We start from the raw sequence: 22455 nt of genomic DNA, 5'->3' as shown, positions 1-22455 counted from the left end.
ATAGTTTATTATAGCTGTACAAGACAATTATGTTAATTTTACTTTTATTTCCTAATATTCTTTGATCTCGTGCACATCAAAGATATAAAATTTTAGTCTTGTTGGTAATTAGCTAGAAAGCAAATATGTTGTCTGTCAGTACAGAGGATACAAAGCACAAGAAATTGTCCTGGGGGAGTCTAGGCTCTAGTCTAATTTTTTTTTTTTTTTCTCCTCATCAGATTTTTATTTCTCTTTCATCAGTTGCCTCAACCATTAAATAAATGTACTGGAAGTAAACTTTGCCATTGTGAAATTCATTCAGCTTTTTAAACCACCTAGTCACTCAGTAGGGATCCTCAATTGAGGCAAAGCAGTTTGGTAGATGAAACAAAAATGTACATCAGTGTTTCCCAAATTTGCAACAACCCCTTGCAGTCTGTATTGACGAAGGTTTCACGCTTGCTTGCTGTTAGTTTTGTGCAGACCGAGGCTAATGCTGTGCACAGTTCTGATTTAATTCGACCATTATAATCTGGGGGCTTTGATTCCTAACTTGTGATTAGTGCTCTGGTCAAGAACAGCAAATGACTATATGCTAAATCATTTTGATCACAGTTGCTCTTTAAAGTTGTCTTTCTGGAAGAAGAAAACACACAGGGATTATTTTTAAATTTCTGCAGTGAATCTGTGCATCAGTACTTTATGGCTACAGCTGGTAGATTTATACATTGAGATTTATTCTGAGGATTGACCTTCCCCCCCCCCACTTTTTTTTTTGTTCATGAATTGCAAAGAGATCATTATCTTCATAAATTTGTTTACTGTCCAAAACTTTTGTATGAATAATTTATGGCAACATTTCAGCCTAAGGATTGTTCTCAGTGTGCATAACAAGTATTTATTAGATGGTTTCATACTGGAAGTTGTTATTAGACTCGCTGCCTTCCTGTTCCCAGGTTGGTTGTCCTTATCTTTATTAATTACTTCAGCTTCTAGACAAGATGACTGTCTTGCCACAGAATAAGATTTTATTTCTTGATTAAACAAGTCTGCAGGCAGCCGTCAGTTACCTATATAGTAGTCACTGTTAAAAATAAAAATAACATAAAATTTAGAATTGGACTGTTGAAAAAAAAATATATATATATATATGTATATATAGAGAGAGAGAATCACAATCTAAATCTGAAGACAAAAGCAGAATCATTCTTGCCTGGTATAATTAATTAATGACAATCTGTAAGTGGTATAAAGATCTATTAGATACCTGCATAGTAATGCAGAGTTTGGCTTCCATCTCTGAGGATTAAAACAGTGTGAAAGTCCAGTAGCATTCAAGTTAGTGACAAAACTAATTGATTTCAGTGGGGCCAGGATTTCAGGCCAAAATTTTCAAATTCACTAAGCTAAAATCTGTACTTTGCTGTTGTTGGATTATGGAGGTTTTAACCACTGAAATTGTAAATGGCTAAAAATTTGTCTCTATCTAGTTTCAAGTATTGCATTTATCATTTCTTTTTTTTTTTTTTTTTTTTTTTGGGATTTTTATTCACTCACAGTCACGCAAGGCTGAAACACCACAAAACAGAATCTTTCATGATACTGCATTTCCTAGATAGTAGAAATAGTACAAGAAGATACCACAAAGAAAATACTATAAACAAACCATTTCATGTACTTTTTAGTCCCACAAATGGATTTTCTGTGTGCTTGGAAAAGCCTCTGCGGAACAGAAATATGGCTGCCAAGATGTTGGTCTCTATTGGAGTTTATCGGAACATCTGCTGTTAGTTATGTTGTGTCTTTTGATGTCAAAGAAAAAACAAGGGCTTGTTTGGTTTTTGGTAGAAGGGGGTTCAAACAGAACGAAGATTCACAACCATGCAGTGCAAAGAGTCCAGCCCTTGAGTCTCCGTCACTCTGGAATTAATTACAGCCCTCTTTTTTCTATGCACATAGCTCTCAAGAGAAGATGGGAGAATTACCCACTTGCCTATCATCTTGCTCCTATTTATCTTCCTTTAGATGTTTCTTGTTTCCTTTTCCTCTGAGGCTACCCTTTGCCTCTGGCTAGGACTGACAAGGCTATTACATATATAGTACTTTGTGAATAATAAAATTTGGCTTTGTGGGTTGAATCAAATAATAATGCTAAAACTTGTCCCGAAGTGAAAATCTGCAGAAGGGAGAGGGTAGTGACATGGAAAAAGTTGTGAAAATGTTGTTTTGACTCAACTCCAGGAGACAGCTTGGGAGTGGAAAAAGGGAGAGAAGAACAAAGACAAAATGTCTATAATCTTTGTTTTCATTTCTGGTCTATTGAACTAATTTTAGATTTTTTTTCCTTCAAATTTAGATAAATTCTGAAATGACATGTCATTTTGAAATATGGTAGAAACACTGTATTTTGACAGCTCCAATTTTTTTCATTCCTTTGGTCACAATTACGTGCCAAGTGTGACCTGAATTCACAGTATATTTTATACTCCCTCAAAGTGCTCTTTCAGAATAATTTACTGTTCATCTCAGCAGTGGTTGTGTACTGTCCAGCTGGCCTTTTTTTCCTCCAGCCTGTAGTATGTCTTTTAACTCTGAAGCACTTCTACCTGTGTGTAAAAGATGTCTTCCTGAGCTCCTGGCTGCCTAATCTGTGTTACAAAAGGCTGATCATTCAGCTTGGGTCAAAGACTTGCTCTGGTACATTCACCACAGTAGTGGGCAACAATCTTATTTTTATCTGGCAGCGGAGCAAGTTGCTCAGCACTGTCTGAGAAAACAATGTTTGGTAGTAGACTGTTTCCAGTCAGCTACCTGCTAGCCTGAAGAATTGACTTATGTTGGATGAAAGAAGGATTTAGAAAAAGACCTTGACAGTTCTTGACCTCTTCTTTCTTTGATAATCCTTAAGACCTGTGAATTTTTTTTGTCGTTGTGTCATTCTGTTAAATGCTTTACATAGTGACTCGTAGAAAATGGTGGTTCACCTAAAAGCTGTAATAAATTGAAAGTGTAAATAAATGTATGCCAAAGAGATTTGGCTAATTTACTCCGATAAACCCATTCACATTAGAAAGCTAAAGCAGGAAACCTAGTCTTAATTTGTCCATGTTGCTTTGATGTTCTCTTTCATTGATGAGTAGAAAATTGCTTTTAAGCAAGTAGCCCAAACCCAGAATGTGCAGAAGTCTTGGCATTCATCTGCCAAAATTGATGACTATTTTAAAGTGGATTGAAATGAATTGTAATGAGAGGCAAATAACAAGCAAGATATTACCACAGTGTAGACAGAGGTAGTAATAAAGTATTCGGTAACTCTAGGCATTGCAATATGTGGGTGGCTGAAAATGTACTTTGTTATCTGCTTTCTGCCTTTCATTTAACTAATATCACTGGAATTCCTCTGAAACTGGCAACGGGATGGGATGGATGTGATCCATTCGGTTAATGTAGAAAGTGGGCTGCTTGGGGATCAGTCATCAGAAAGTGGCAACTTTTTGATGAAGTAGAACATCCTGATGTGACACAGCAGTGACATTCTCCCTAGATCAGTCAGCATGCAAGGCAGCAGCCATGCAAGCCTGTCCCTTCCATCTATCAGTGTTCTTTTACATGGAGCTAACCTGCAAAATACTATCCCTCACCCTTCACGTGCTTTGGGAATGCTTTTGGGCATCACAAGTTGCAGTCCTTTTGGGATGGAGAGTGTCTCTCTGTGGGCAGCTGATGCATGGACAAAACTGAACAGCTGTAGTTTGATAATGACTTTCAGTCCCAGCAAACTTCAGCAACAACCCAACCCAGTGACCCAGCATTGAGACTCCCTATTCTATTACTGATCCTCTGAGCCACTCTGTTCCCTCCATGTACTTTCAACATATTTAACACGTTACAGCTGCGCTCAGTCCTATACAATAGTTAAGAGGGCTGCCAGCATTTCCAGTATGAACTCATATTTTAAGGATAATAATTCAGCTGTAAAAATGTGCTTCAGGCTGAAACTTTATAAGGAAGGTCTCGGCCCAAGAGCGACTTTATCTGGACAAAGAAGAAGAGGAAATATTTCAATTTAGTCATTCTTAATCAGTACAGATGTATTAAAAATAAAATAACTGATCCTTGTAGGATCAGTTGCTTTTCCCTCTTTTCAGCATAGCAATAGCTAAAATCTATCTTCCTTGAACTTTTCATGTCTTTTTTTTTTTTAACCTGACTGGACTGTTTTACCTAGTGAAGCTTTAACTCACGAGGGTCAGTTTAAAGTGCGTTTCATCATTATTTTCATCTTCCTTGAAAAGAAAATAAATGACGTTTGGAGCAAGGTAGATTTAAACTAACCATTTTCTATAAATTGTCTGCACAGTATGAATTGAGAGATTAAATGATTCCTCTTAATAATTAATTTGAACTGGAGGATGTGATCAAAACCATCTGTTCCTTTAGGGCCTGGAACTGTAATGACCCAAGCTGCATCCCAAGTCTGAACACTCATGAACCTGGGAAAGTTCAGATGGTGATCCAGACTATTCCAGGACCCTATAATAACAAGCTAGCACTCAAGGCCTCTATATATCACATAGTTTGTTAAGCACTTAGAGGTCCCTTCTATTTTTGTAGAAGGGAGACTTACGAATGTCAAAATTTATTGTAATATACAAGCTGGTCTCACTGAAAGTACTCTTAAGCAAATGAGGACTTGAAATATTACATTTTTACTTAGAAAACCTGTTCAGCCCTTATACACTTCTGTTTTGTGACCGTTGACACAAAAGTTAGAACTTAAGTTTGATTTCATTTGCATAAGTCATACCACACTGATTTCAATGAGGTTACTTTTGAATTGCTTGCTCCCTGTGCCTGCTGCCATCAGCTTTACTAGCTTCTTTTGGTCTATGCATTAGGGAAAAACAAATTTAGGTAAGGATATTTTTGCGGCACCATTTTCTCCTGATTGTGCCTGTAATATTGGCTATTTAGTACAGTGGAAATCTGCACAGGAGTCACTGAAGATGGTGGAGTTATGCAGGTGTGGGAAAAGCCATGTGTTGTTGACAGTTGGCTTGTACAGTTGAATGCAAACAGCAAGTGGTCTGTTGGCAGAGAAATCATGGTTAAAATTTGTAAAGGCATGAGTTAGGCATTAGGGTCACATAGCTTGCAATGATGGAATATGAGGTAAGAAGTCACTACTGAACGTTTATGCCTCAGTCTTGTTTTTGAGTGCTGTCACCAAGCTGACGCTGCTAGGTACCCAAATTTAAGCATTCAAAAGGCAAATCTCAATACAGAATGGAGTGCCTTTCACCATACCCTTCCTTGAGAGGTAAAGAATCGAGAAAATGAAACATAGTTTGGGACCTGTGATACAGTGTTTATGCTTTGAAAAGTTGTTGTTTTATTTTTTAATGAAAGGAAAGGTAGGGCTGGGATAATTTTGTTTTGAAAACTGTGCTAAGAAGCGCTCCGTTGAAATTTAACACATGGGATTACAAATCAAACAGAACATGATGGAAATACAGAAATTGGTCCTCTCTAGTAAGGCAGCATTTCTCAATTACAAGGTCAAAATGGAACAAATTGTTACGTAACATGATCTGTGGCTTAGTACTGGATTTCCATGTACTGGCTTAAGTCTGAAAACTATTATTCAGCATACTTTTTATGTAGAGTGGAGGTTGGGTTTTTATCTGGATTTCAGAGTGACGCAGCGATCTGAGCCTCAGCAGAATCTCTCCTCCCCTATTGCTGGATTCTTGGGAAACCTGGTAACCCCTGCAACAGCATGTCTGTGACGGTACAGATTTGGGCCTGGATTTAGAGTTAGCTCTGAACTGGTCAAGAATCACCTCAGGCTCAACATTACAAGGACCACCATGCAATCCATGAACAACGAGTGTAAGAACCGTGAGCTCCTTCTCATTTGTTTTGACCATCAGTAGTAAACTGACTTGCAAGAATCTGATACCTACTTCTCCCTTGACTGTTGTCTTCTCAGGAATTAGAGAGCTCATAGAGGAGCACTCTGCTGTCTGCACACTAGCACATCTCCTCAGTGCTTCATTGAGTACTACTACCTTGCTCTTCTGAAAGCTGGAGACATTTCAGCCATTTCCATTTAAGAGTGATTGTGATTCTGATCAGGTCCTTCTAGTGCTGCGGACTTAACTCCCTGCACAGCCATACTATTTTACTCTGTCTCCAGTTGCATAGGATGCCTTTTTGCCATCTTACCTTTGGTGGATGCATGGGGCTGTATTACCTACGTGGTAATATACAGCTTTGGTTGCTTTTTATCTCGTGTTGTTAGCCAGTTCCTCAGATTTTCTGACATTCCCAGTGTCAGTGTTTGTCCTTCAAATAAGTGAATCTTCTAGCACAGCTGCTGAATTGCAGCTCGCATGGAGCAAATCCCTCCTGGTTTCAGGCAGGATATGAAACATAGCACATCTGTTAGAGATCACAGTTGCTGTCCTGTCACTGGCCATTGCAGTTACGAGGCTAGAAGGGCATGTAGAAGAAATATCACAGACATTTCCTCTGCAAACCCAGTTAGGCACTCTTGGTGCCTGCCAAATGACCTGCGTACTAAATCTTGCCGAGAAAGGCAGAGATCAGCAGTAGGGTGCCTCAGACATTTGGTGTGATCAAATGTCCGTTGCCATGACTTCATGAAGACACACAGACAGGCAGGACTGCCTCACCTTGCCCAGAAGGCTTAAGTCCTGGGGAAGGCCAGGATGCTACCACATTAAAAAAGTTATCCTCATGTTGAAAAAAAAAAGTGTCTAAATAACTAGCCCAATAGCCCTAGTGAGTGTAATAGAAATAGTAATATCCTTTTTATTCCTATATACAATTATTATTAAATGAAGATAAAAGATTAGATTATTGAGGATGCAAATGTAGAATCCTTTTTGAAGTTTGATTTGAACCCATTAGGGCAGGAAAGTGAAAATTTAGGATGCTGATGCCAATTCATGTTTTAATTGTGCAGTTCTTTAAACTCCATTTTGTACCTTGATAGAACTAGAAATTACCATCAAGTCAATTTTCACATATGGCTGTAGTCATGAAGGAATAGAATAGAGTAGAATTGTTTGCAGAGAAAATATTGTTTACTTTTCATTTCAGTAGCTGAAACTCCATTCTGATCCTGAGAAAAGCTAGTTTAGAGCAAAGAGACTCCTGATTCTTTTTATTAGGATTTTATGCCAGCTTCTGGAAAACAGTGGATGAAGGAATTAGTCCACATGAGAAAATATGCTGAGGAGCATAAACAGAATGGAATTGCCAAGCATAACGTTTTAGCTTGTGTCACACACTAATGAGATATAGATCAAGAATTCTGTGCAGGAAATAAAGATTTGTTTCCACTAATAGTGTTGAGGTTTTGAAATCTGTACTTATTTTGACATGGAATGAAATGATGGTTATTTTTGTGAAATCTGATAGAGGGAGGGAGTGGAGAAGATTTGTTCTGTATGTTTCAGTGGTTAGGGTAAATCACAGCCACTGTGTTTCTTCTGTCTGCTGGGGAGGCTAAGCCTCATGTGAGCATTGTGAGGATGTTTTTGTTAGCTATGGCTGTTCTTGAAAGAGCAAAAGCACTATTGCATGGATATATGAAGCCAGAACACACCCAAGTGCACTTATAAACTGAAGGGTAGGAAGAAAACAAAAGAATTGTGATTTCTTGTTCCCCTCTGTGAGTGGATTAGAAGAGGAGCCAGGATCTGTCTGGTCTCAAATGCCCACTGTGACATGCCATGTCTTTACTTCAGTGGGCCCCTTCAAGTTAGCAGGCCCCAGGGAAATTGCTCCCTTTTTTTTTTTCCAGGCAAATAGTAATAGTTAATTTATTTTATTACCGTGGCAAGTTGGAGAAAAGGATGAAAAACCACTGTTTCCCTCGCAATCTAAATGAAGCATATGGGCTTGTGGTCTAGCCTGCATGTACAGATGATAAGAGCAAAGATAAAGCACAGGACTATCAAACTATGCTTCAGAATCATTGAAGTATATTTATCTTTCATAAATGTTAAGGGAATTAAAAGAATTCTCTTCATTGTCCTTTTGTACAATGGCCTTTCCTCTTGAGATCTTATTTTGTGTGGAAAGATTGAAGTCACCCTGTAAAAGTCACTTTAGGCATGAAATGACATGGGGAACTGTTTGTTTGCAACATAAACACTATCTCTACTTTATATTTTTAAGTCCTGTTGGAATAACAGACAGCTATATTGTGTGAAAGTTACATTTTTTGTACTCTGGCAGAAATATCAACTGCTGACATAGTATCACAATGATATTCCTTGATGCAGTTCTGAAACCAATACAGTTGCTAGTATTGCTTTATTTGTGCACACAGCTTTTGATAAAAAAAAAAAAAAAGCCATTTTCTATTGCATCAACTGCTTCTTTCATTTCTGGGTTTTGCCATTCTGATGTCCCTTTTTTCTGCATCTATATATGTGGGTTAATATCTGTTTATTCTCAAAAGCTCTTTCAAACTAAGAGATGGGACGAATAGTTAACTACAGGAAAAGAGTGGGGAAAAAACAATAGAGAATATTGGCTCTTGCTGTAGGAAGGATGAAACATATGAAAGGGTCACCTTTGTTCTTTATATACTGCACTAAATTATGTTACTTCTGGGAAGTCTTTTGGACCTATGACATGTAAGAATAAAGAAGTTCTCAAACATACAGGGAAAATGAGCACGAAAAAGCTTGTTTGTATGTTTTCTAGAGATTTAAATAAGATATGAAGGTGATGTCAGATGAGAATTTGAATCTATGCCCGAAATCAGAAATATTACAATACAAGGCTGTGGTTTAGTACTTGCCACAGAAACGGGGCTCAGAGTTAAAGGTCTAACCAGTGCTTGCCCATTCCAAAGTTGAAGTTGCTTTGAATTCAGTGCAGTATTTGGGCTTCCTGGTTGTTTTACTCCATTTTCAGTAAGATTTTAAATTCAACAGAGTAATGAAATTAAAACAAATCTTAAGATTTGCGGAATAGAGATCATTAGCTGATCTTCCTCATCATATTCATGTAAGTATTTAATCTCAGCTTAGCCAGTAAATGCCAAGGCAATTGGTAACTTTTCATTGAGAAAGAGGGAAAAGTATAGAGATATGTTTTCTTTGATTTTAAAATATGATAGGTATTTGTGGCATATCAACAAGTATCCCTTGCAAAGGTGATGATAAAGGGTGGAGTGGTTTTTCACAGCTTTCAGTCTCCCTGCTGTGGCCATGAAAGCCTGACCAATCACAGCACAGAGCATTTCAGCAAGCTCACTGCCCTGGCAAGGGGACTCTTTTCTGCTGTCTGTAAGATGCAGCCGAAGGAGATGAGAGAAGTCAGTCTAGACAGAACAGTAAACCAGTAGAGATATGGCTGTCATTTATTCTGTATGCAGAGAGTGTATGTTTGTATGGGAAAGAAAAAAAAAAAAGTATGTTGGATTTTTCATATTAATTCTTGATAGACAAGTCTTGCTTGATAAGTATGAAGAAAGTAATTCTTTCACTCAGTGTAATAAAACCCCAAGAAACAATATGTTCTTGATAACATGAAGACATTCACATGGTGGCATGGTAATAACTTCTTCAGATGGAGTGACCAGGTGCTTGTATGACTGCACACTGTGTCTCTAAAAAAAATCTGGAAAGTGGCTTTTCTGCTGTAATGTTCATTGGCTTCACATTGTCCAGAATTTACAAGGAAGAATTTTTAGGTATGTTTAATTTGTTAAAACTTCCTTTAAAAAAAAAAAAAAAAAAAAAAAAAAAAAAATAAATTTTAAAGAGTCAGATGCTTACCACAAGCTTTAAAAACTATTTATTCAGCTGGCTGGTATTTGTGCCTTAAATCCAATACAGAAGAAGAAAAGAGAAGCCTTTAATACAGTTCATTATCTAGAAAGCTGGGACTAATCCTTCCTCCCACCAGCCCCCAAGTGCATCACTCAACTAGTGAACTCTCTCTTCCTAAAGCCTGCTAATACACTTTTGATATCTGATGTCACTTTCCCACCCTTCAAGGCTCATAAAGTGGCATGTGTCATTGCATCACAGTAAACTTCATTTGTGATTGTGTCTTTTGGTATTGGCAATTACTTAAGGATTGTTCTTTTAATTTAATAAACAAGTTGTATTTAGTTTTCTTCCCATGATTTCAGTTTGTTGCCATACAAGAAAAGTACAGTGTTTGTAGTTGTTAAAACTGGGCATCTTTCTTTACAAATAATAAACTGGATAATACTTTGAAATAAATATCTTGACTTTCTTTTATGAAAGTTATATCCACAGAGATCAGAGAATTTTAAAACAGCAAGGGCTTTCAATTAAGTCTAATTATCGATGAAATTATCTTTGTTTTATTGCAGCACTGAGAAAATCATGCGTTTTCTTCGGTGTCATTGGTTCATTACATGTTGACCTTTTCATTTCTTTCAAAGCCAGCATAACACTGACAGAACTTGCCAAATTTGAAGGACATTATAGCAACCAGTTTCTTGTAAGAATTGTGAAAAAATTAATCATTCTGATGCAAAAGGGCAGACCTTGGTAACTGGCATGCCAATAACTTGTTTTGGCAAAGACAGTGGCAAAAATTTCATCATAATTTCTTCTACTGCTTTTTCAATTAATCGTGGCAGTGGCATCATGCCATGCTAACATGTCTCTCTATAAAGCTTACAACATCAGTAAACTCAGACATACAAGCAGATGAAGATGTAAAGTATGTTACTGCAGCATTTGCCAGTAGCCAAGTGGACTTTTATCAGCAAATGCCCATTATAAACTGAAAAGAATCAAATTATTTTTAATGTGAGGGTAATGTCTGTTGCAAGACATCGTTGTCTTCCTCAGATAAATAAGTTGAATATGGATGGACATGACAGCATGTATTACAAAATGGTCTGGAGACTGGCTGTCGCCCTAACAACCAGACGATATTTCCTTAATGAAGTATGACTTTTTTCCTTACATGATCACAAGAGGATTCTGCAAACTGTTGAATTAATGGACTGGCAAATGCATATAATTCTCTGCTCTAGGTAACTGTCAGTTTCAAAAGCATTAAGCTGTTTTATGAAAGCTGCAGGTTTGGGGGTTTTTTTACTCAACTTCTTTTTCTAACATTAAATTGCATATATTTAGAGATCAGAATATATGCACTCTCTATTTAACATAATATGTATAGCTTATACTAGTAATTTTTACTCCTTAATATATTTTCTGACCAACCCATATTTTTGTGAAGAGTTTATTTGCAAGACTGTCTTGCTTACTCACTGAAAGATTTTTGGTATCAGATTTTTCCACTGTGCGTCTGGCCCTTGCATTTGCTGTACTAAATCACAAGACTTTCTTCACTGCCCTTTCTTCAACTAGAAGTTTATGAATTTATATACAGAAATAGCTGTTGCTCTGTCACATTTGTAATCACAGTTTCTCCAAACATGCCTTTGTAATAAACATCTCTAAGAAGAATGCTAGGTATATTTAGGCTTTGGGACATCCTAAATTAATTGCAGTATTGGGCTGCAGGAGGCTGTGGTGTGACTTTCTGCTTATCCCATTACACTTCACAACGTGATCTGTGCTGAAACCTCTAAGGCAATTGTCCATTTCTAAGTAGCACAAGAAAACTGCTTGGAAAGGAAACTAAGAACCAGTTTACAGTTGGCAAATTTGATTTACACATTTACAGTTCGGTGCAGTGAAAGTGTTGGTTTGTGATATGAGTTGTTCTGAGAAAAGCATTCATGATTTCTTACTGTGATCAAAGTGCAGGTGAATGTTCAAGTCCCCAGGAAACTGGATCTGCGTTCCTTTACAAGTGCAGCTCTGGTATCCCAGATTGCTGAATTTTGCTCATCTCTTTCCTTGGGCATGATGCTACTTTAAGTAGACTTGTGCTCTGAATGCACAATGCAGTAGGTGCAGAATGGGCTGAGTAAGTCCTGAGTACGTCCTGCAGATTCAATTTCAGACTTTCAGGAAAATGAGTAGATTTTTCAAATAAAGAGAGAGAAGCAGAATGAAAAAGAAGAATGATGTGCAAGTAAGAAAGGGGAGTACTTGAAATTATTTACCAACCCTACTTTGACTATCTAGATTTTCGAGAGTCCATGGTAACAAAGGTTATCACACTGGTAGCTCATTAGTGTAAATTAATCCAGTGGCTAGTTTATTGTAATTACTGTAAACTAGTACAAGTTAATATGGCCAAAAAAGGCACAGAAGTGCTTGTAAGTTCTGCAGGTTTGATGCTTGCACACTGGCTAGTTTGTTCTGGAAGTATTTATTTGGAATCATGACAGATATTCATGGAGGCTATTTTCAGTAATTTGCCAGATTTCTCTAAGGACTGCTGTCAGTACAAGAAGTGTAATCCAGTATGTGACATGAAACAAGTGTGTATGTATTTTGTACACTGAGGTATTACAAAGAGGACCGACCAGGTTAGGTCTACCTCCTCTTCATCATTGCGTGCATGTGATGAGTTCCTAGAGACTGCAAAATCTCAGCTTCTCAGATAGGATGTGTGCAGACAAAATATCATTGCAAGGTGAGGAAAAAAAATAGTTGCCACTTCCCCAGCCTTTTTTCTTTTTGCTTATTTCTTATTTGTAACTTATTTGAAAGTTTTGGTTCTACTCTGGTCCTTGACATGGCAATCAGGTGGGTCTGCATAAATGTGAGATACACATTCAACAGTGTGCTGTGGCTTTTTGGAACTAGTCTATTTTAGATTCCAAATTAAAGGTGGATTTTATCAGTAATAAGTTTATCAGTAATCTCAAACAACAACAACAAAAGATCAACATGTCAAAAATAGATTAATTCACCTTTTTCCATGCATTTTGCCAGATGTGAAGAAATAGCTGAAAATACCTTTGTATTTCTCTATCTGGAAAAGAAAGTGCAAATAACTGTTTCTGGCAGACTTTCTCTAACTAATACAGGAAATAGCATTCTGTACCATTGAACAGAAGAGTATCAGCTCTTCACTAAGGCATTAGTTCACCAGTATGGGGAGTGGAAGAGCAAAAAGAGGAATACAAATGACAGAGACTCTCCAAAGCTCTGGCATGTCTTTTGTTTCATTTTTGTTTAAAGTCTTATTCTTGCTTTAGTGTATGTGCTGTTTGTTATTAATGTATTTGTTTTCCATGCAGAGAAGAAAAATGCTTTTCAGTGATGCATGTGTGTTTTAAATGGGTGTCACTGCCACACTCGCTGTCAATAGCTAGTCTTACTTAATCAGCTATGAAGTGTCCTGAGTAAGAGTTCTTAATTGAGACTGGAAAATCCAAGACAATTACCATAATAGGTTGAAGATCTCAGAGACTGGAGGTTTTAGAAGTCAGTGAAAATTGGGGACATATGTATTCTGTCTGTGAGATTGTTCTGAATAGGATGTGGAAATATATAAATGACAGGCATTTTGCAATGTACAGTAGCATTCATCATGGAAAGAACATATGCATTTTTTTTGTCAGAAGTAATGAAGTAAAAAATGACACGTGATTGGAACTGACATAAAATGGCCTCATTAGTAGTACAAATAATATATGTATGTAGCTTGGCTGTCAATAGAAACAAACCATGTTTCCTCTGACAGATATATTAGTCTCTTTTAAGATTCATGTCAAGTTCTCATCCAGGTTCACATATAAGAGAATGCGGTTTTTTGGTTGTTTTCCCTTTTTTAAAAAAAAAAATGTTGAAGTGTAAATAATATGTGTTTTTAGGGTGCTGTGATAACACCAACAATGGACCACACTATGTCAATGCAGCCAGCAAGCATGATGGGCCCACTGACCCAACAGATGAACCACCTTTCCTTGGGCACGACAGGAACGGTAAGATCATAGCTTATGCTATTTACTTTCTGTTTGCAAAATGATTATTGATTACTGAATCTCTTGAGATCTCTTCTTATTCCCGGGTTTTCAGTATTTAACTTTTAGCAGTTTAATATTACTATGCTTTCTTTTGCATATGATTTTTTTTAATGCCCGGAGATGTGTGGCCCTGTTTGTGTGAGCATGTCAGTGTTCCTTTCATCATGTCCTACACAAATATCTCAGATTGCTGCCTCACTGTAACACGTGTCTACAGATACTGTTCTACAGCCACTCTACAGTCACAGTCATACGGAACAGAATGGACAAAGTAGTACAAGTAGTAAAAGAGTAGGTCAACAAAACTTTCTCTACTTAGCAGAAGTCATCCATATTAATTCTTAGGCAAATATGAAAGTTCTCCTCTAACAATTTGTTATTTAATGCAAAATTGTTTGCTTACGCATGTAGAAGATTTTATATAGCTGGAAAATGGAAGTTCTGGCTTTGTGATAGGATCCAGCACTCACTTTTAACCCATAGCAGACAGCAATACATAGTTTCCTTCAAACTCTGAAATGTGATTTTGGGTCAAGGTCAGCTATGTTTCCAGTAAATTATATTTAAACATGCATATTTCAATGGTTATTTTCTCTTTAAACTGTGCAAGTCAGATTCAATTAACTCCCCCAGAGTCAAAGAAAAGCAAAAAATGGTCCTAATAAAAATTATTAAAACTGAAAGTTTCCTAAAGTCTTTTAGTAATGCCAACAGTCTACTCACAGCCTATAGTGATTTGCTATGTGAATGTGTGCACACTGCATATACACCTATTTTACAAAAATCCGGGCATAAACATTGTATGTCTTTAAGCACATTCTGTGTGTTACAACTATGTGAAGGATCTATTGTGTACTTCAGAATTGTTTCTTTTGTTTCAATGCAGTACTACTCAAAGGGATGAAGTGAATGGGGCTACATCTGGCTGGCAGAGGGTCAGTAGTGGTGTTCCCCATGGCTCAATTCAAGGGTCAGTCCTTTTCAACATTGTAATCGTAGATCTGGATGCAGGAGTTGAAGGCACCCCAGCAAATTTGCTGAGTATACTAAACTGAGAGGTGCTGTTGACTTCTTTTAGGAATGTGGAGCCTTCCAGCAGGATCTAGATAGGCTGGTGCTTTGTGTAATCAGCAACAGCACACAGTTCAACAAAGGAAAATACCAGGTGCTGCACCTCAGAGGGAGTAACACTAGGCACAGGTGCAGTCTGACAGATGAGAGGCTGGAAAGAAGCTCAGCAGAAAGAGACCAGGGGGTGCTGGTGGAGCAGGCTCAGCATAAGCCAGCAATGTGTTTGTTAGGCAGTAAAGAGGACAACCCACATTGTGGGGTGACATTAAATACATCATTGCCAGTCAACAACAAGAAATTATTCTCTTTCTATATGTAGCGTTGGTGTGGTCTGTCCTTGCATATTGCATGCAGTTCTGGGCTCCACTCTATAAAAAGAACATTAGGATCACCAAAAATGTACAGACAAGAGAAACAAAGCTGGTAGCTGGGCTGGAAGGTGTGTTCAGTGGGGTGAGGCTGAGGACACTTGTGTTGCTTAGCCTTGTACAGAGTAGGCTGAGGAGCAACCTCACTGCTCTCTGCAGCTTCCTGGGGAGGGAGAGTAGAGAGAGGTGCAGAACTCTGCTACCTGTGAACAGAGCATGCAGGAGCACAAAGCTTCATCAGCAAAGGCTTACATTGAACATTAGAAAAAATTTCTTTACCATGAGGGTTGTCAGACACTGGAGCAGTTTTCCTGTAGATGTACCATCCCTGTCTGTGCTAAGAGGCATTTGGACAGTGCTCTCAATAGCATGCTTTAACTTTTGATTAGCCTTGAAGAGGTCAGGCAGTTGGACTAGATGGTCTTTGAAAATCCTGTCCTGTCCTATCCCATCCCATCCCCTACCATATTCTGTTCTATTCTACCTGATGCTAATCTATAGGAATAGTTTTCCAAGTGTTTTCATGTTGTGTGGAGTTTTTTTTTTTCTAATTGAATAAGGTACTGAGTAAACTTGCATTCTAACAAAGATGTTTACTCACTGTAGTTTTATCTTCCGTTTCCCTTCCAGTTCTTTTCCTGCTCCCTTTCCCTTTTCTTGTTTTTCTTATCTGTTGGAATTAAATTCTAACTCTCGTATGTTTTCACTCTGTTTTAAAAAAAACTCTGTTGAGATCTGGGACTTCTGTATTTATTTCAAGGAATCTTGAATATGATGGATTTTTAGTCCTATTATTCAAAATATTCGGTAGTCAAAAGAGGTGACAGTTATATCTAAAAGTTATTATCAACATTTTTCCCCTATGAACAGATGAAATTATAGGAAATAGTATGACTGGTGAGAATTTCTGCATGTGTAATTACTATGGTAAGGAAATGGAAAACAAATTTCAATAGTGCTGCTGGGCAGATACTATGAATTTTTCTTTCCTTTTGTCATTTTCATTTCCATGACTCTTATAGACATTAAGTCTCCTGATCTTGTTTTCTCACACTCTTGATGCAAACTAGAGAATTCCAAGCTAATGTTCCCTTCAGACTTGAAAACACTGTCACTATATTCATAGTAACAAATCCATTGCAAATGTTGATGTTTCTTATTTAGAAAGAGAGGGAAAGGACTCTGAAAAACTCGGGTAGTTTAGTGGCTGATAAAAAGATCCTAGAGCTACTGTAGTGCAACTAAACATAAATAAAATCTTTTTTTCCTGTTACTAGCTCTTTACACAGTCCTGTCTTTCAAGGTCACAGCATTCCCTTATAACTTCATGAAATATATGTGAAAATACACCACAAGTTTTTATGTTTGCTATCTTTAAAATTCCTGACTCTTTTATGGAAAATTTCAAGAAAGAGTAAATGATTGATTGGTGTTAAAGTATCACGGGTTTTTCACAAATTAGAAATGACACCTCGTTTTATTGCACAGAGGATTTCCCTTTGGTATAAATACCAACAGCACCACGTTCATTTACAGTTCTCATGCAAGCAGCATAATCATGAAGTTCTTCAGGAATTCCTCCTGAATTAAAATTATAGCTTCAGGATTTGGGCTACCAATTGCAGTTTTGTTGAATGTATTCATCCTGACTTGAAATTGTATCTTATGGCCCGGTCAAAAAAATAATAATAATAAATTTTTTTTTAAAATTGCAAAAAATGGACAACCTATTTAGAGCTATGATTTATGTAGAGATAAATAGATCTTCACTTCATTTATTCTGAAGTCTGAATTTCAGTCTAGAAAGAGGAACAATGAGAGCACAGAGCCATGAAAAATTGAGCCAAGTCCCAAATAATCCACTGTGAGTACCTCAGCAGGACTGTGTTTTAAGGTAGACATAAAACATAAACTATACATTTCATACAATATGATTAACATGTTTTTGAATTTTATCCTTTAAAAGTGTTCTACAGGGCACTATAAAGACCCACCAGCTGTCTTTCAAGAAACAACCCAGATTTTTTCCAACAAACAAGCCCAAAAGTCACAAACAGTTCCCACTCAGTGTTGGCTTTAATTCTGTCTCAATTTAATTTAAAAGCTTGAAGTATGCAAAGTGGTTTTTATTAAAAGGTTTTAATTCATTTACTTCTGTAGAAAAAACATTTTGCTAATTAACATATCATATTTTGCAGCCAAAACAAACCTTCATGGTCACTTAAGTGAGAATTGACTTCAAACCCAATTCCAAACTTGCCTGGTTCAGAATGAATGCTGGGTTTCTAAAATTGTTTCAACAGAAAATCCGTTCTCTGATGAGTAAGCGAGAGAAATAGTGTAAAGACCTTTTCATGCCTCATACTTTCTGGGAATTATTCTGGCCTTTGATGCTGTCTGAAAGATTGAAGTCCAGGTTGGAGCTATTCCAGAGGGGAGGTTCTTCACACAGGAGCACTCTTTATCCCTTTGGCTAGGAGAGTTACCTGAGTAAGAGCAGCCTCTGTCACTTCCAACCTTAACACCAAAAACTGGATTCCAGTTTTAATCTTCAGCCCTGAATCCTATGCTAAAGCCCCATAGGAATCCAGGAAGCGGTCACTTCCGTTACTCCTTCACTTGATTATTTAGACATCAACCACATGGGTGTTTCTAAATGCTGATGAAGCTGCTAACTTAAAGTAGAAAACAATCATTTCATCTGCTGAAACAGAACAGTTTTCCTACAGCCTCTTCCTACTACTCATATGGGCAGCTTCTCTCACTGAACCCAAAACTCACAAGTAATTTTGTTAGGAAACCACTTGCCATGAAGAGGAATATAAAGTTTTTTTCCTCTCTAAAACACCAAAGATTACATATTTATTCTATTATCTGTTTTAACATGTTTATCCCATCTGTTTATCTGTTACTAAACTGTCTGTGTAAAATCAGATCTCGCTTCTATACTGATCACAATCAGGGGAATGCATCAAGATGTCAGACCAAGTGAAAAACTGCAGATCATCTCTACCTGATCTCACTGCCACGTTACAAAATCACACATCTGCAAGGTATACTAGCCCGAAGAATGGTACAGAGCAGAGGGGAGCTGATGGACTGCAGTTCATGGCAACTCCACTCCCTATTCATGTGCCATGAGAGAATTTCACACAGAATCTCCCTGTTGCAGTGCTTTATGCTTCATCCACCAAGAACATAATCCTTTTCTACCATTATGAAATTCAGATTAATTTCTGCCAGTGCAATACAGTTTGCATACTGCTCTGATCACCTATTGAAATCTGCTTGAAATCTGGAGTTAAGCACAGAAATTGCCAGAGGGGCAATTTCTGCCTTATTTATATGTATTTTTCATGTATACCTCTTCACTCAAAAAGAGCAGATTTGTACTGGTGGACTGGCTGAGGGCAAATATGTAAAGAATAGCTAAACTTAAATTATGTCATGATTACAACAAAAAGGTGATAACTGAATATTCTGATTAAAGCTGACAATCCAACCATAGCTCCTACAATTGTACTAAAATGAAAATTTAATGCCCAGGGGCATAATGCAACCTGTTTTAACCTTGAAATCTTTCTTTTGTTTACTAGTTTATTATTATTTATTACTGTAAGTCTTGCTTTTCCTATGTAATATTCATCTACAATTAGGTCTACTACTGAAAAAGGTATTATACAGAGAGAAGAAAGTCAGTATGGGTGGCTTTGAAAGAGCAGCATTAGTACGTGTTTAATAATGTATGGAGGCTGGAATTGTTCCATCATCAACCTGTCAATCAAAGTGTTTCCGATACAGCCATTGATCTGACATCTGTTCTGTGGTTTAATAAAGTTGTGATTGATGGACTGAATGGATATAATACAAAAACCTTTAGAAATATAATAGCTGAGCAGTTTGATCACTGCTCTCAATCCCTCTTGCTTGGCTCCTTTTTACTGCAGCACTTATAAGTTTGCCCTTCAGCAGCAGTAACCTACAGGTTTCAGTAGAAAGAAGATTTGCTATATTCCTTCTCCTTTGCTGTGCATTCCTGAAGGAAGTTTTCTGTTCTGTACTTTCCCAGTCTGGGTTTCTCACTCCTTCCTGTTGTTAGCTTCCATTTCAGGTACCTCCTGAGTACCAGTTTCCTTCATCATATTGAAACAGCCTTTATTAGTCCTCCTTGACAGCTTTTTTCTCTCTGTTTCAAAACTGTCTCAGTGTAGTCATGTTTTATCTTAAACCTTTGAGGCCCACACAAATAGAAGGATGGGTAGAAGCGAGGGTTTTTACTAAAACTGCTGTCTCAACCATGCTGTTTAATTGTTCTTCATGCTTGCAGATGGATCACTCAGTTTTAAATTTCTAATTTAGAAACATAATAAGCAACTTATAAAATAAACTCTCCATTGAGCTTCTAAAGAAACAGCAGCATCAAAAATTGCTTAATTATTCTGTATACCCCTGTATTAAAAATGCAACCAGGTAGAAGAACTGTGCTGATGCAACATGGGATTCTGCTGAAACTGCAAACCATCCTAACTCATCTTTCCTGATCTAGAGTATAACCTGAAAGAGATCTCTCCATGGAATAACAGGCTTGTTACGCTGGTACATCAGTCTTATCTTTCACTTTGTTGCCAGTAGAGCTGATGGTATCTACAGAACCCTTCTATGGAACAACAAGCTTGTTATAAGCTTTTTATCTTTTATTTTGTTTGGATACTCCATGGTCACTAGTGGTTTGAAATGTCACCTAAAGGCCTCAACAGAATAACTGCTTTGTTAGATAGGGTTGTGTGCTTTTATTTTATTTTTTTTAATCTGCAATTCTATTTGCACATACTACAGCTACATGGAGCAGAAACATCATCACCTTCTCCCGTTATTTAGGGCCTTATTACAGAAAAATACAATGTCTGTTATTCTGTCTGTCTCAAGGTCCCCAGAGAGCTACAGGAGGAAAGTGTCTTTGCAACCTTGTGCCTTTCGCATTATCAGATGTTAATCTTGGAGCTCTTTTGTTTTAACTATTGACTGACTGTTTCAGTTACTGTTTTGTGAAAAATATAGGACTGAACCAATTACAAGTTAAATTAATGTAGTTCAAGTAGAAAGTGAGAAGATCATCCTTATGTCCATTTATTCAGCGATGGCCCAGGTCAAGTACGAGTGATTAATCTCCTGGGACAGGAGATCCTTTTAAGAAGGTATCATTGGGAAAGAGAAAACAGTATGAGTGTTATCCAGATTTATATAGAAAACTCCTCCTGCGCTCTCCTTGCCAAAGAGCCTCCTGAAAGGCAGCTTCCATTTGCCTGATATGTATCTTAAAATAAAAAGGCTGCTCTGTGCAACTCAAAAGCTCCAAATTTCAAGCAGTCATCAGGGTACAAATAACTTTTTGATGAAGCATTTAATCAGCTTCTGGACTTTATTGCCACTATTAAGACAAATAGATTATCAATCAGTCTTAAAAATAGATTCAGTCTCTCTATAAGCAAACATTTTGAGGTCAAACAGCAGTGTAGAATTTAATTTGGCAGTATAGGCCAAATAGGTGTATAGAGTGAACAAAGAAGATGTGTTCTTTTACCCTTTGGACCATCTTCAAGTCCCATTGACTCTTGTGAGAACTGGGCTGATCAGTCCTCATGTAGATGAGGATCTTTCTAACCAGTTGTCTCCGCATGAGTTTCGCAGTCAATCTTTGACCATAGTTGGAATAACTAGATGGCATTTTTCAGTACACAGATTTTATCTTTTTTCACTAGCATTTCCCCTACTCTTCTCAGCTCAGCTTGATTTTCCAGTGTGTCAGTAGTGGCTTACCACTTGCCTTTATGTGCAAGTATGCCAGAGAAGAGAAACATAAAAGCAGAATAAACACAGAGGGAATTCTGCTTTCTGTTCAAGCTTCCCTTCATATGAGCCCAGCATGTTAGTAGGCTTTGTTTTCTGTTAAGGTTTACCCTCTTGTAAGACTTCCAGAAATGAACAAATGCTTTTGCTGAGCACTTCACACCTCTCTGTGAGGTGTCAGCTACCGACTCCAAAGCAACAGTAGCCCACATTCCCTTGGAGAAGGACTTCCTGACTGTGGTGAAAATACGTTAAAACAAAGCAAGAATAATGAAACAGCAAATCAAAAAGCATCATCTAAAGGAGCTATAGCTGATATAACTTCATTTTCTTCATCTGACAAACGCAGTTCCTAAAAATGACGAGTATTTTGCAGCTTGACTTTGAGTCCGTGAGCTAGAATATTTAGAGTCTGGTTTCAGCAGTATTTTCTTATATATGGCAGTTGCAGTTTTAGTCTGTGATTTCTAGAACTTTGTGTAGACAAGGAAATATGTAGCTCAAAGCCACCTTTTCTAAAGCACTTTGTTATTTTGTGATAGCAATGCACTGTTTATAAAGTGAACATTTTTATTCTGCCATAATGAAGAGAAAGCAAAAGGCATAAAACATGTAGTATTATAGAGAGTGGTCTGCAGCATATCCCCAAAAGGCTCACTTTCAGTCCTACTCCCAGAACTTGTTCATATGTCTTCTCAAAATTTTGTTAGCTTTTAGTAGACCATTTCCTAAACGCTTTGAATGTGAAGAGGAAAGAAAGGTGTACAAAGCGTGCACATTCGTGTGCAATTATGTTGATGTCACAGATAACATGGGAGGTTTTGGTTTGGGGGAGAGAAACTTGGTTTAGTTCAACTTGATTTGGTTTTAAATTGGATATGATTTTAATGAAAAAAGGAACAAATAAAAGGTTAAGAGCTTGAAATAATTCTAGGTTTGTAACATCCTGCCAGAACCATAACTGACAAATTCAACAAAAATTAGGAAACAAAATTACTCTGAAAGCCAGGTCTGTCATCTGTGTTTTCTTGATGTGTTTCTCTGTCGTAAATGTGTTCTCTATTTTGTAAGCAAATACATAACTCTTTGCTTTATTTGGATGAAACTTGGTTTTATTTTCCTGCCTGTATTGAAAGTAGACTCAGATGATAGAAATGATGAATATGGCTTTGTAGAAAAGTAAGAAATCCAATTTATCGGTGATTCAAAAAAAAAAAAACTCTGCAAGGCCTCCATAATCAAAGGCAAGTTTGAGATTTTAGGGAG

General features: G+C 37.3%; 1 protein-coding gene across 6 annotated transcripts in view; it reads left to right on the top strand.

The window, feature by feature from the left end:
* RBMS3 (RNA binding motif single stranded interacting protein 3) overlaps positions 1-22455 on the top strand; it is a 493774-nt gene that overhangs the window by 440375 nt on the left and 30944 nt on the right. For all 6 annotated transcript variants that reach the window (XM_042817114.1, XM_042817117.1, XM_042817116.1 and 3 more), the window contains exon 11: positions 13751-13861. In XM_042817114.1, coding sequence (XP_042673048.1) covers positions 13751-13861 — 111 coding nt within the window. The remainder of the gene's footprint in view (positions 1-13750; positions 13862-22455) is intronic.

Source organism: Centrocercus urophasianus, unplaced genomic scaffold (assembly GCF_019232065.1).
Source record: "Centrocercus urophasianus isolate 14NV4802_14NV808 unplaced genomic scaffold, USGS_Curo_1.0 seq_16, whole genome shotgun sequence".
Lineage (NCBI taxonomy): Eukaryota > Metazoa > Chordata > Aves > Galliformes > Phasianidae > Centrocercus > Centrocercus urophasianus.
The sequence above is the reverse complement of the archived record's forward strand: the minus strand, read 5'-3'. Positions and strand labels throughout refer to the sequence as shown.